Source organism: Cupressus sempervirens, chromosome 4 (assembly GCF_028749045.1).
Source record: "Cupressus sempervirens isolate cs-2001-9-10 chromosome 4, ASM2874904v1, whole genome shotgun sequence".
NCBI classification, from domain to species: domain Eukaryota; kingdom Viridiplantae; phylum Streptophyta; class Pinopsida; order Cupressales; family Cupressaceae; genus Cupressus; species Cupressus sempervirens.
In genome coordinates, this window is record NC_143121.1 from 346446666 (window position 1) to 346462989 (window position 16324).

General features: G+C 35.9%; 1 protein-coding gene across 3 annotated transcripts in view; it reads right to left on the bottom strand.

The window, feature by feature from the left end:
• Positions 1 to 406: 406 nt before the first annotated feature.
• Positions 407 to 16324, bottom strand: part of LOC149561453 (uncharacterized) — a 90366-nt gene continuing 74448 nt past the window's right edge. The window contains exons 7-8 of one of the 3 annotated variants that reach the window (XR_016363820.1): positions 1141 to 1359; positions 407 to 810 (exon numbers count right to left, since the gene is read on the bottom strand). Coding sequence is in view for 1 of the 3 variants with exons in the window: in XM_089825154.1 (XP_089681280.1) it covers positions 596 to 810; positions 1141 to 1348 (423 nt within the window). In the remaining 2 variants the exon portion in view is untranslated. Of the gene's footprint in view, positions 811 to 1140; positions 1360 to 16324 lie in introns of those variants that run through there. The other 2 variants (XM_089825154.1, XM_089825156.1) reach the window with 2 other exon arrangements.

Here is a 16324-nt window from a genome sequence, read left to right on the forward strand (position 1 = left end):
GATTCCAGTTGAGTGAGATTTTGTTCTAATTCATTAGTACTCCTGTTCGATTTTAAGTTTGTGAGTTGCGCCAATTGCAAATATGAGGAAGGCTTCAGGGAGATTATGAACTACTTTTACATTACATGATATGCTACCATGTCATCTTCTGTTTTGCTTTCATCTTGCCCAACCATTTATTTTCTCTGCTACAAGAAATGCCATTTATGAATGCACCAATCACTAGATGGTGGCAGAAGCTGATATAAAGGCATTCAAGTAAAAAGATATCCAATAGACCATTATGTTCCTAAGATGTAAGTGAGGTTTTTACAATTAAGTTGATATTATAGAAAGACAAGTCAATTTCAAATGCAGGTTAGTCATATCACTAAAGCACATTTTATTCAAATGCTTACACAAAGGATGGGCTAATGAATGAAATGGTGATAAGAAGATATACGCACATGAACATGTATACTCCAATGTTTTTTTTTAAATGTGGCTTAAATGTAGAGCCACACCAGCTTGGATGGTCTAGCTCATCATCAAAGTAATCATTTTGTTACTAATGACAACAAACAAAATTACTAAGCAAGAAAATTTGCTAGGACTTTCATTTCATAAGTGATACAAACCAATCTCTATCTCTTAAGCTTTGTAGTTCTGGATTCTCAGCTATCTCAACAAGAGAGATTGCCTCTACTTGTAATAGATGCTTAAAAGCCTGAGAAGCGGCATCTTCTTTGCCACAAATCTCAGCAGCACATGCCATGTTGTACATTAAATCGTACTGCTCCTCAAAATTTAGCTCATACTTGTTGACCGAATCTGCTAGTCAGTAGAGGACAAGGTAGTTCAGTTTAATCTTACAAATTGAAATACTAAAATCAGAAGATGCTGTAACAAGTATTTTGACATCTCTTCAGTGTGCACCTCTGACTAATATTATTAATATGCTTACATTTGAAGAAGAATATAAGCATTTGAAGAAGAATATAAACTGGAAGAAAGGAGATGCTTCCAGCAAACTATGTGCAACATGCAGTCAGTTTTATGTTACTGGTGCAGACTTGTAGAAGTGAAAAAACAATTACGAGACAAACATATCACACATGGATGAAACCACAATCCATTAAGATAGAAAGGCTAGTTGACCACCTTTTAAAAGATTCAAAGCTCTCAAATACCAATGTAAACATTTCACTGAATACTCTTCAGCCTTTTGTCTGTCACCCAACTGGAGAAAATGCTTTCTTGATGAAGAACATACTTCGCCAAGCCCAATCAAAGCATCCAGATTAGTAGCATCAATTTCTAGAGCAATTCCATAACCTTCATTGGAAGCTTTTCCAAGTAAATTCAGGACCTGCTTGCCACCTAAACAGGATACGTTAGATACTTCGACTTCCTAATTGCCCTTTAACAAGGAACAAAAAAGGAGCTGCTAACAAACACTAATATATCAACTGGACTCTTGAAACATATCAAAAAGCTCAAAAAAGCTGATGATGAGAGACCAAGTACCCTGTTCCAGGATTTAGTGGAAGCATGATTTCCAGAAGAAAATTTAAGCATATTCAGTAAAGCATACAAGAAATATATTCAGTATCAGAATACAACTAATGTCCCAAAGGAGAAACTACCCATACAGACATCCTGAAGAATATAGTAATCGGAGTTAACGCAACCCTCAGCCAGATATGTGAAGAACTTAATTCTGAAAAAATCAAACTACTTGGATCTCACCTAGATTCTATCATACTTGGGGTTTTTCTATGTTCCGTGTCATTTCCGTGGACAAACCTTAAAATTAATTACACACAATTTTATTTGCACATAAAAATTAAAAATAAAAGATTCAAATTGAGAAATTCACACAGTTCATCAAGTATGTGTTATGGCATTTTTATGTTCATTGATAAGTGTAACAGAAATCAAAAGTTAATTATTTGATGCTTTCAGAATAAAAAGGCCCAAGTCTATAGGTGAAAACATAGTATAATATCCTACATAATTTTTTTAATATAATAAACCCTAGCTCACAATAAGAGTCCGCACAACTAAAAAGAATATGAAATTTGTCAGGAGTAATTAGGACTCCTGCTTTAAATTTCAGGACGGTTAACAAGTCAAGTAAACCACACGTCAAAATATTCTAAAGGTTAGAAGCATCTATTAGGAATTTTGAAATCATGAAGCTTCCATATTTAGGCACCATGTTTTGAATTTCAAATTAGTGTTTTGGCACTCAACTTTATTGCCTTGTTTTTAATATATCTAGGCACTCAACTTTATTGCCTTGTTTTTAACATATCTAACGTATCTCTTGTAAATCATATAGTTGATTAATATAATAGAATGAATAAATTTTTCTCTCTATGCCTCTATTCTAAATTTCTATTATGCAATCAGAGCTGAGCCTCTCTTTAGATCTTATAACATGGTATTAGAGTTATTATGTTTTTTCTAACATGGTATCAGAGCTGATGGTGGATCAGGGCCGATGGCTGGAAAGAGTTGAGGTTTTGCAGCTATGTGAATTTGTTGCAGACAAAATGAGTGGCTATTGACAATCTTCGGTGTGAAGAATGTCTGTAAGAGAGGAAAATAGCTGAAGAGAAGAATGGAGATCCCAGGAGCTGGTTGACAAAGTGTAGCTGTCCAAAGGAAGTTTGAGACATACACAAACAGAAGCAAAAAGCCTGTGCAAAAGTCAGGAAAGCGAAACATATGATTTCTTTCTGCTGTTCGAGATTAAAAGAGTAGGCATCACTGAAGGAGATCACTGAAAAAGATTGTAAAAAGAACTGAGACAGATCTACTCCCCTTGTTTTGTTAGTAAAGACGTTGAGGAAGGAGATAAAGGTCAGTCACAAAAAAATCATATTTAGATATGGCTTAAAACCTAATTTGATTTTTGTTTCCAAGAATCAAAAGAGCGATTCAGTTATTGCTGTTTGGAATAAGATTGTTGAAATGTATAATATGGGAATAGTTGGAAAAAGAGTAAAGAAGGAAAAAGATACTTTAGAATAAGAATTGTTGAATCTTAAAAACAAAAATACGAGTAGTTTTGTCAAGTTCAAGATTTAAAAAAAGAATTAAACAATGTTAAGAAGGAAAAATGAAGAATTGTTTGATTACGTTGAGAAAAATAAGAGAATTTTTGAAGAAAAGATGAAGAAATTGGAAGAGGAGAATAGTATGTTGCAGAAGGAAATGTCTAATCTAAAACAAGAGAATCAATGTTTGAAGTTAAAACCATATGTATGTGATGTATCATGTGACACGAATGGTGTGTGTGATTATGTAACAAAACAATGTGAGTATGTTTGTGAGAAAGAGTGTAAGCAAGAAAATGATAACACATTTGTAAATCTTGTTTGCTATGATAATAAGAATGTTGGATTGAAGATAATGAAGAAGATGGGCTATGAAGAAAAAGGACTGGTAAAGTATGAACAAGGAATGAGAGAGCCTATTGAGCCTATAGGAGACCAAAAAATCTAGCTTTTGGATATAATAATGGCAATAATAATGTTCAACATGATATGTGAGAAGAAATCCGCACAAAGAAAGAAAGAAATCAAATGTGCTCATTGCAACAAAGAACACGTTAAAGGCATGCACTGGGATTTGCATCCATGCAAAATTTGTGGCTTGCAAAATCATTCAAAAAAGATGTGTTGGAATAAAGAATCCGTGATAAAGTGTGTTAAAATGGATTGTGTACGGATCTATGGATCTAGTTTGAAAAATCTTATAGAAAAGTGCAAAAGATTGTACAAAATTTCATATGTGAAAAATGTTAGCAATCATAAAGGTTTGAATATTCAAAAGGGATGAAAAATGTTGATTCAAAGGAAAGTATTATTGAATACAAGAGAAAAGAGTTTTAAATCTACAGCAGCAGTTGACAAAGGCATCAGTCAACAACAGATCTCAAAAATATGACAAAGGTTTTTACTAAAAGAAAGATTATGTTGAAGGTAGCTGAAAGGACTATAAGTTGGTTGAAAATATTTTGAAGGAAAAGTAATTTTGTTGAAAAAGATTTATAGAACACATAGATAAGTTTGATGAATGGCTAAGAGAAAGTCAAAAATCTGAGAAGAGCATGATAAAAATCATAAGAAAAATTTAAGCAAGAAGGATTGAAGCATTGTGAAGGAAATTGAAGTTTTTGGGTAAACTATCATGTTCAACCTCATAGAAACAGAGGGAGAACCAATCGTGTTCTACCTTGTAGAGACAGAAGATGGTAAACCAATCATGTTTACCATTCAGAGACCCAAAAAAAACTACAATGGAAACCTTCTGGTGGACACAAATCTCTCTCATCAGCAAAACATCCCAGCAACAATATGGATTTGTGAAAGTTTCAAGAAAGGAGAAGATAATTTTGAAAATGCAGCAGTATAAATGGAGTCAAAATTAATGGGAAGTGCCAGAAGTAATTATGACTCCAGCTGTAAATGTCAGGTCGGTTAACAAGTTAGGTTAGCCACACATCAAAATATTCTAAACGTTAAAAGCATTTATTATGAATTTTAAATTCACGAAGGTTCCATATTTAGGCATCCTATAATGAATTTCAAAGTAGTGTTTTGGCGCTCAGCTTTATTGCCTAAATGTTTTGTGAATGATTGAGATGGCTTCTAAGCCTGTTGTGGTAACAACTATTTCATTTAGTAGGACCTGAACTTACTCCCAACACTAGCTACCATTCCCAAACCGATGGGTAAAGTAAGATTGTCAACAAAGGTGGAAGGCTATTAAAGGCATTATGTATCTGGTCATCAAAACACATGGATGAAATAGCTCTACCTTGGACAATGCTATTATAATACCATCTATCATACTTTTTTCAGGACGATACCATTTATGGTGTTGTATGGTTATGAAGCTTAGACTTTCATTCACCTTGCTATTTCTGACAACAGGTTTCCAAGGGTATATTTAAGTCAACAAAGTTAGGATATCTTGAAAGCTCTCAATGACAGCCTCCATAATGCTCAAACTCAACTAGAATGTATGCAGATTAGCAATGTATTGAGTGCACTTTTGAGGTTAGTGACATTGTCTACTTAGGAACAAGATATACAGGCAGTCATCTCTTGAGAGGAGTGAAGCAAAGCTTAACCCCATTATTATGGACTATGCAGAACCAAGCAGAAAATTGGAAAAGTTGCCTGTAAGTTGGATTTGGCATAACAGAGTAATATTCATAATTTTTTTCATGTTTCTCACCTTAATGAACAAAATCTAAGAAATACGAGCATAAAGACTTTATGATTCCTCAAACGTATCTTCCAGTTGAGGATGCCAAAGGAAAAGAGATTTTGGAGAACCCCAATCTGCACTTGCTTGTGAACAAGAACATTTGAGGAGGTAGGACTGCCATATCTTCCCTAGCGTAAGTTTTTTGTAACACTCCGCAGCATGTCGCAAATCAGAGAAACATTAGCTGCATCTTGTCGAATAGTTTTCACGGCATCCCACCCTGGTTTTTGTTCTCTTTTCTACAGTTACGATAATATATTCCGGAGACAAATATGAATGCAATCACCCAGGCGCGCAAATTTTTCCATTCAATTTTCTCTGTGATGTTGTCAATGTTGTTTTATTATGGCTTTGGTATCATCGAAAGGACTATAGTTCGGAGAGACATTCTAATGTCTTTTCAATTACTCATTAGTCATGCTAATATTTCTAAGTGCTTGGATGTGTGCAATCTACTCTCATCCATATGCAGTTGATTGGTGAAAAAGTTGGCAATTGTAGTCTAATAACATTTACAATCACTATAAATTACTTTTATTAACCCATGTAATGATTACATTGATCATACAGTATTCGTATTTCGTCAAATTTCACTTGACTCACACCATCACATGGTATTATACAATAAAAATTTGTCTCATTCTTGTGTTTCTCAAATCTGATAATCTAAAGCAGTGCTGCTGGCATTTACTGCTGTGTGATTGAAGAGTTTTCAGCTGCGCTTGCACTCTATGAAATACCAGGCAGTTGTCAACTTTTCCCAAGTATGCAGGATCATAGTAGGGACACTCATGAGCATTCGTAGTTTTATTGTTGGCAAAACCATCTCCTAGTCACCGAAATGATCATGCTTGACTTCGATATCCCAGTATATGGTGAACAAATCAAATTGATATTCATCAGAAATAATAACCTTTGGCAGTGCTTGAACATAAGTTGAAGGCTGCGATTATACAGTGCTGAAAATACAGCATCACTATAATCTTTGGGCAATAGGATACCAGGATTGAATCCTGCTCTGATACCATGTTAAATTTAAGATTGCTGCAATGTAATGGCACTATTTGCGTTGTATGTGTTTTCCAATGGTGGCAATCTTTCTTGTACTTATATTGTGGATGAGACAAGGAGAGACATGTCCCTTCATGGACATGTCAATTCATTAACACATATTTGCTTATTTATGAACTTAATGTAATGACAATTCTCTCTCTCTCTCTCTCTCTCTCTCTCTCTCTCTCTCTCTCAATATATATATATGTATGTATATGTATATATATGTATCTCCAATAGTTTAGTCTCATGGGTTTATCAGACTGAAGCTACCAAACATCAACACTAACAAATCTATCCCTATCTTTGTTAGACACACATGGGCAAGCATAATTATGTATGTTTTGTTGATATAGAATCTATGTTGGAAAACTTTTTAACTTGCTTCTTACAATAGCACTGAGGAGCACACCCAAACTATAAACTAAAGTGCTCTGAGGTATGTTCAAGAGGGACGAAACAGTAAACTCAAGCAAATGTATTATGGTTTTCTTCATGACTCTGATTCGGATGATGTATGGACATCTTTTAGATTAAGACATTTTCTATTTGTGCTGCTCCTGCTGTAAGTAGAGCAGCTAGTTGAAAAATTCAGTTGAACTGTTGGGGGCTACTTTTTTCACGGAATGGAGTTTTTTAAGCTTTAAATGGTTTTGGCCAAAGATAACTTAGTTAAATCATTTCATAGGATGTAATAAGTTGATTTTAATCAAGTGAAACCGTCCTGCATTTATTTTTCTGTTTATTTGAACCTGTCAGTTATACGGTTGTTTAAAAGGCCCTTATTCCAGAAACCTAAAGCTAATTGTACAAAATAACCGACTTCTAACTGAGGTTAGGAAAAGAAACCTATTTTCAATCTCATATTACATTCCCCTGAGAACATGGAAGAAATACTAACTTGCAAGTTCTAGTAGACGACTAAACATTCATACAAGTATCGGTATATTGTTGCAGCAATTTTTCCGTATATGGAATAGCCAAAACTTTTGATACATCACATAGTATTATATTTTATAATAACAGTGACATTTGAATATCTGATAGTATGACACTTTATCACTGATAAATGATATTATGATAATCATAAGGTACTGTCTAGGTTTTCATCTTCACTCCTAGAAACCCTCATCATAATCAAGCTTTTCATGTGTGGAATAGCCCTGCTGGCTTACACTAACAATGTTGATGAATGCGATGATGTTTTGGTTTGTTTTGTGTTTTTAACTTTTTGAGATTATTTTTGGAAAGCATATAAGCATGAGTGAAAGTCTGAAATTAAATGTAATAACTCCCACTGCTAGTAAGACTCAGAATTTCTCTTGCAAATATTTCAAATGCTGAAGACAAGAAATGTCATTCACTAATAATACTAAATGTCAAATTCAGTATTCTTCTTGCAATTGAGACCTAACTAGACTTCAACATTAATGCTAGATATTAAATTCAGAATACTTTTTGCAACTGAGACTTTAACAAATCGGAGAACTACAATATTCATTGAAAACCTGGTAACAGCCTACCAAGTCGGCCTGTAGCTGAATTTGCAGGCCCTTTATTCTTCCCTCAGCTGTCTGAAAGCACAGTGCTAGCCGCTCGAGTATTTCCCTTATGAACATGGATGATGGATGCCAATCACAGGCTGTTGCATCCAAATCAACAGCAGGTCTAGCTGCCAATACAGGCACTTGAATGCATACAGGAAAACACCCAAATTAGGCATGTAAACAGCCAGCTGGGTAGGGCAATTAAACCCCCAATGCACACAGCAGTAGCCACGTCCAGAACAAGAAAATGTGCGTGAGCTATTGTAGTCTTTGGACACCAATTACAGATAGAAATGTCAACACCAGGGGCCAGCACTTCCAGACTTTGAAATGCAAAGATAAAATCGAATTGCAGGCCAGTTATATTTGATAAAGAAATATAATTCATTAACTCCCAACACTAAAGACGTCTTCCAAAACAGTCATCACAGTAAGGAAAGACACCCACTGCAATCCTCACATATGCGGATCAAACCCTTCAATGTGAAGGTGGTAATGCAATTAAAAGCAGAACAGGAAATACAGTAGGAAGACTTCAATAGTTCAGACTTGATAATTCTCCAAACTTAATCCACGACACTTCACTTTAGAATGCACAACTCATAATCAAAACCCTTCCACCGCAACAAGGGAATTGAAATTACCAAACTCAAGAAACCCTCACAAAGACAAAAATAATCAAATAATCAATTAGATGATCCATTTACTTCATGAAGCCTTCTTTTATAATGCCATATAACTTCACCAATACACCTTTCAATTAGAAGCTTCCATCAATTTCTTTTAGATAAATCAATGTTCCTAGACTCTGCGGGTCCAAGGCAGAGGCAGCCTTGCCAAGGCAAATGGCCAAGTCCTAGGAGAGTCCACGTGGACTTGCCGAGTCCCGGGGCTAGGATTCTCCAAAAAAAAAAAATTTAAATCTTTTATTTTTAAAATTTAAAAAGATAGAGATTTCTGGAAGGTGTTTTTTTTCAGTATATATTAATTCTGAAAATGATGTTGTGGTATGTTAGGAATTTATTAAGGATTGAATCATAAATCTTAAATCCTCAACTTTATATTATGTTATTCAGTTTTTTCCTTCAGAAATTCGCTGTTATACTCATGTGATCTATGCAAAATTGTGTATGAGTGTTAAGTAGCTTCTCTTTATCTCAATTATTGTGTATTTGATGTTAATTGACTAAATGATGCATGAAAAAAATGTTAAATCCTTAAAAATCTTTGAGTTTCATGCATTTTTTGATTTTCCGAGTCTTGGGCGAGTCTAGTCACCGAGTCCAAGTCCGAGTCGGATTTTTCCTTTCTGAGTCAGAGGCAAGGCTGAGTCCCGTAACTATGAAATAAATAACTTCCTAACACTTGGGTTTATGAAGACACTTTTCACTTAAGAAGCTTCACGTTCACAATTTCATTTTATAACATAAAGTGCCTTAATAAATGTGAAGCTTCATTAATAAACCAATAATTGTGACACAAGGCTAAAAATGCAAGGGAGGAATAAGAGAGAATAAACCCAACTTAAACCTACCAACACTACCCTGCCCAAAGTTATTAGCCTTATGCAGAATTTAGAATTACAATTTTTGGAGTCCAAGCTCTCACCTTCAGTCTCCAAACCCCCTAAGAATGCTCTCTAAAACTGCTTTCTTACATCTAACCAAGCTTCTTTTATAGCTAGCTTAGCCACAAGTTGGCTAGTCAAGCATTTATTTACAATATAGGTCTAGACTTGGAAGAGTAAATCAAAACCTAAGCAAATGACAATATAAAATCACACGCACTTAATGGTAGGTCCACACGTGTGTTTAGAGTCGGCTCCCAACCATGCAACATGTTACGCAAGCATAGGAAACTGCACCAATTGAAACAACACACCTTGCTGGATGAAAACAGCAGGAAAGCGGGACTGCAGAGAATGGCATAGAACTCGAGAAATATGAAGCATAAGAACTTGCACACTTAGGACAGGTCCTTGACATGAAATCAACTACGCACACCATGAAACCAAAAGTAGCAACAGCTACTCCATGAACAACAAACAGGTACAGAAAACAAGAAATATTTTTGGTTGATGCAAAATTGTTCAAAGACCCAAGATGCTCCTGCATTAAACACCTGGGGTTAATAAAGAATTGATGTCCACATTAAGCACTCATGATATTCTGACCTGAATCATAAAGATCCAACTCAGCTTTTGTAATCCATGAATTGTCTTCAACTGCTTTGTCTCTCCACTGAACTATGTATTCTATGTAGTGTTTTCCTCTGGTACTCTTGCTTATTATTCTACTCAAGATCCTCTCAATGCTATGTGTCTTCTTCTTAGGATAATCCAAGTTATTCTTCAGCTCATCATCTGATTCAAAATACTCGAAGATATTTGCAATGTTGAATATAGGTGAAATATCCATATCTTCTAGTAATTCAACTTCAAAAGTATTTCTACTATCAAACTTCCTCAGAATCTTACAAGGACCAAATTTCTTCATCTTCATCTTACTCTAAGTGCCAACTGGAAATCTATACTTCTTCAACTGAATCCTAACCTCATCCCCAACTTCAAAAGATTTTTGTCTCTTCCTTTTATCAGCAAACTGTTTGTAGCCCAAATTATTGTCCTCCAAATTCATTTTCACTTTCTCGTGTAATGTCTTCATGAAATCTGCAAATTCCTCAACCTCAACACTTCTTTTTGTCTCAAGGTTCAGATCTCTCAATTCAGTAGTTCACTTAGGATTCATTCCAGTAACAATCTCAAAAGTTGTCTTCTTAGTGCTCTTGTTCACAAAATTATTGTATACAAACTTCGCTAGTGCCAAAATCAAATCCCAATCAGTAAGCTAATCTCCAACCAAACATCTCAACAAGTTATCCAAACTTCTGTTCACAACTTCAATTTGTCCATCTATTTGCGGATGAAATATAGATCTAAACTTTAACTCTGTATTGAGCTTCTTCCAAAGCGTCCTCCAGAAATAATAAGTAAACTTAGTATCTCTATTTGAGAAAATATCTTAGGCAAACCATGCAATCTTACCACTTCTTTAAAGAATAATTCAGCCACATTTACTACATGAAATGCCTTCTAACAAGGTATCAAATCAGCCATCTTTAAAAATCTATCAATTACTACCAAAATAGAATCATTACCTCTTTGAGTTCTAGGCAATCTAAGATAAGATAAGATAATGATATTAATGTCCAACAAAAGACCAACAAAAGGTCTATGGGACTACAAGATTATAACAATGAGGCTGATAGTGGTAGGAGCTCACAAAAGTGTCCGAAAAATAAATACAAACAACAACAAGAAAAAGCAAACAGAGAACCAGAGAGGAGGCCAAGAGAGAGACTAGGAGTCCTTTCTAGGCAAAAAGAAATCAGTCACTAAATGATAAGCATGCCGAAGAGTAAAGGCCCTGCTTTGTCTGTGGCCACTCATAGAGGAGTATCGCTGGTGCAAATAACCAACCGGTCCAAGATCTAACAAATTTGGAATGCCTGGTAGATCTAGTAGCGCTAGAAGGCCTTTTCACACCACGCAAAGGGGATAATGGTGTGAAAAAGGCAGTAATGAGCTAAGTAGACGAGTGTCGATGCAGAAGCAGTGACTGGATCGTGCTATCACAGAGCATAGTGGCCTCCCGACGATAAAGTGCAAGACAGTGCTGATCATAGTATCTGAAGAAATCATAGAGCGAGAAGCGTTCCCGAAATAGACAAAAAAATCTCCCTTTGATCTCATAATAAATGGAGCAATGGAAAATGAAGTGTGTCTCAGTCTCCACCTCACCCAAAGTAAAAAGCCTACAGATCCGCTCCCCACTGTCGATATGATGGTCGGTCTGAACCCAAAGACGGTGAGAAACAACTCTAAAAGACCCCAAAGAGATCGCAAAGCATGAGACCCCCTCTGGGAAAGATAGCTAGGACGAACAATAATACCATCAGATATCTCCAAAAAGTGTTTCGCGTAAAAGGACATCCGTGGGCATAACCCACAAAGAGGGTTAACCCAGGCAGTGGCAATGTAATGTCTATAGATGTCAAGTCTGACATGCTTATTCAACTCCTTCCTAGAGGGGAGAAGATGAATCGGGGCATCCAGCGAGAACTGAAAGGGGGGGAGGCAGTCAATATCAATCCCAAGCGAACCGAGTAGCGAAGAGGCCTGTACATACCAACAACCTACACAAGAACTAGACTCATCACTCGCAATAGACACAAACAAACAATAAGCTAAATAGGAGCACCGATCACAATCACCAGCATGATCAGCAAAACCACAAAGACGATGGAGGAACCAAACCAAATAAAAAATGGCTACAAGACTGAAAGGATGAGTGCCGAACTCCACAAGAATGACACTATGAAGAGTGAACCTGTGACATCTAATAATGCGCCTCAAAAATAAAGTCTGAACCCGCTCGATCGAGTCCCAATCAAAACCAAGAAGAGATAGGCCCCAAACCACAAAACCATAGAGAACAGTAGGCCTCACGAGGGAGTCCAAGAGAGATAACTTAGATGAGGTATCCTGAAAGTGGTGCCTAAATCACTGTTTCACAAGCAAAGCAAGTAAACCCATACCCTTATTAACTCTGGATTGAATAGCTGGCCTCATACTAAATCGTGGTCCGAAAAACTTAACCCCCAAATAACTATAGGATGTAGTGATCTTGATCTCCTGACCCTGAAAAAAGAAGTGGAGATGGGAAGTCTTTAAACAATTAAAGATCATGATCTAAGTCTTACTTAAGTTAACCAAAGTTGTTGCAGATCACAGAAGGAAGCCAAGCCATCAAGAAGCCTCTATAAATTGTCTGGGGAGGAAGCAAAGAGAACCACATTATCAGCAAAAAGAAGGATGGAGATCAGAACCTGATGGAGATAATAGCCATCACCAAGGAGCAAGGACCTCCATAAGAAATCCTCGAGCTCATCAATATATAACCTGAACAACGTAGGAGAGAGAAGACAACCCTGGTTAACCCCAATGGTGCTATGGATTGGATCCGAGAAACCCTTAGAAGTCCTAAATCTGCCAAGCACAGTCTTATATAGTGTTATAACAGCAGTACGTAACATCTCAGATATGCCAATTAAGCCTCTCAAACAAAGCCACCCTAGGAACAGAATCAAACGCTATGCAAAAATCGACAAAGCAATAATAAATCTTCTCTGATTTGTGTCTAGCCTCCTGAATAATAGCCCGTAGAGTGAAGATGTGATCCATAGTCTAATAGTCTGCTCTGAAACCAGCCTGCCCTCTAGCCCTACAATCAATCCTGTCTAGCTCACCAGATAGCATAGTATTAAGCATTGTTGCATATAGTTTGGCAAACGTGTGTCCAATCATTATAGTTATGTAGTTCCCCAGATCAGAGACCAGGTCGGTCTTATAAATAGGATAAATCAAATGCCTGGACCAAGAATTCAGAAAACCAGTGTGAATCACTCTATTAAAAAGAATACATAGGGTCCCAGAACTAAGGCACCGAACTTAAGAAGCTTAGCCTGAGAACCTTACTCATCAACAGCTCTACTACACTTCATGGATCTGATGGCCTCAAAAATGTCAAAATCCATACTGATATCTTCCCAAGGCTTATCAAGTACAAGAAATGGTGAATACAATCTCAAGTTCTAACTAGTTTCTTTTGTTGTTTGACAAATTCTGCAACTTTTAACCATCTTCTGCACATCCTTATAAATCTGCGGCCAAAAGTATCTATCTAAAATCAACGTTACTATCTTATCAATCCCAAAATGTCCGACAAGTCCACCACTATGTTTCTCCTTCATGATGTTCTCTCTCATAGATCCTCTAGGTATACACAATTGAATTCGCTTAAACATGTCTTCCTGAATGAAATAATCAGTCCACTTATCTCTTACCATCTAATCTTTACAAGCTTTCCAAGGTTCTGCAAAATTGGAATAAGCTTCATACAAATACTTCAAGTCATTAAACCCAAGTACCTCAACTCTCATTTCTGTCAGCAAATTCCTTCTTAAAGCATCAGCAACCTTGTTTGACTGTCCACTTGTATGTTTCAATGAAAAAGAAAAAGTATGCAATAACTCAACCCATTTCATGTGTCGCTGATTCAATTTATTCTATCTTTCCAAATACTGCAAAGCTTCATGGTTAGTATACAACACAAATTTTACGCATCAAATAATGCCTCCATTTCTTCAAAGCTTGAACAATAGCATAGAATTCTTGATCATAAACTGAATATTTTCTCTTATCATCATTCAATTTCTCACTAAAAAAAGCTTCAGGTCTTCCTTCTTGACTCAAAACAATTCTCATAGGACTTCCACTAGCATCACATTCAACTTGAAAAAACTTTATTAAAATCAGCCAAAGCAAGTGTAGAAAATTCTTCAATCTTTTGTTGCAATGTTTCAAAGTTCCTTTGTGCTCCATGTGTCGACTTGAAATCCTTTTTATCTCCTCTCATAGTCTCATTCATAGCATTACAAATAGAACTGATATTTTGGATGAACTTCCTAAAAAAACTTGCCAATCCATGAAATGATCTTACCTCTCCAACATTCTCAGGTGTAGGCCAGTCAAGAATAACTTTCACCTTTCAAGTATCCATCTTCAAACCATCAACTAAAATGACGAAACCAAGATACACAATTTCTTTCTTCATAAATGACCGTTTCTTCAGGTTAATCAATAACACCTCCTTCAATTTCTGCAAAACTTGTTTGATATGCTCAAAATGATCTTCCTTAGTTTTACTGAATATCAAAATGTCATCCAGATATACAACTACAAATTTACCCAAGAATTTCTTAAGAAATTCATTCATCAGCCTCAAAAAAGTACTAGGTAAATTAGTTAAATCATAACCCGTCATACAAATCCTAATTAGTCTTAAAAGCAGTTTTCCATTCATCTCTTTCTCTAACTCTAATTTGATGATTACCACTTTTCAAATCAATCTCGGTAAAATAGTTTGCCCCACTCAAATTGTCCATTATGTCATCCATCATAGGCAAAGTAAATCTATATTTCACTGTTATATTGTTTATAGCTCTAGAATCAATGTACATTCTCCATTCTCCTTTCTTTTTCGGTGCTAACACAACAGGTACTACACAAGGACTCAAACTTTCTCTAATTGGACACTTCTCAAGCAATTCTTGCACTTGTCTATTCAACTCAACCTTTTCATCAGGTGTCAATCTATGTGGTGCTTTATTGGGCAAACTAGCTCCAAGTATCAAATCCATACAATGACTTATGCTTCCTTCAGGAGGCAAACCATCAAGTACATTATCAGAAATAATGTCTTGAAATTCTACAAATAGGGATTCAATCTCAGGTTCATGTTCTGACTCATCGTGTTTCTTAGTCTTTCTAGGAATCAGAGCAAAACAAACATTTTGTTCTTTCATATCTTTAACAAATTGATTACCTTCAACCAAACATACTCTAACTATGGTACAATGATTCTCATCAAGTTTTTCTACCAAAGGCAATAATATTTGTTTCTTTCCATCAACCCAAATAGTATATTGATTCAATCTACCATCATGCAAAGCGTGTCTATCATACTGCCAAGGTCTACCCAAAACAATATGACAACAATCCATAGGCATAACATCACACAAGACTTCATCATGATAATTCCCAATTTTGAATTGAATAAGGCATTGCTCACTTACAAGTAATTTACGCTCCTTCTGGATCCAAGCAACATGATAAGGCTTATTAGGATGTCTCAGCCTTTGCAACTGTAATTTGTTAACCAGCTCCTCAAATGCCAAATTATCAGAATTTCCACCATCAATTATTACCTTGCAACATTTTTCAGCAATCTTACATCTAGTTTTGAACAAACTTCTTCTCAAAACAGGCTCTCCATCAACTTCTTCATTCCACAAGATCCTTCTTAACATTAGGTTCTCACCATTTTCAGGTTCATTAGGTGTTTCAGCAACTCCTTCACAAGCCAAAGTGCTTCTACTATTTCCTCCAATCTTCTTTCCGGAGTCAGTACATTCGAAGGTTGTATGTCCTTCACCACATTTATAACAAGTACCCTTAAACCAAGAGCTTTCTTCTCTTTTTCCACCATTATTATTCCTAAAATAACCAGTATAGCTACCTCTAGTGTAATTACCTCTTTTACCAACAACTTCTTCCTTCTATTCTAACTTTCCTTTATCTTTCATTGCACTGTCAAATCTACTACCTTCTCCATATGTTCTGCTTTTGCTTCTTTGAAATTTGTCACCTCTTTCTCTCTGTCTTTGATCATGTCCCTTCACCAATCTTTCTTTAGCCTTCAAGACGTACTGATATGCTTCTTCTACACTATCCATCTTAACATAGCTAATATCATCTTGAATTGATGTCCTCTAACCATTCAAGTATCTAGCCACTTTCTCAACTTCATCATCCACATATCCAGATTTGATATCCAATC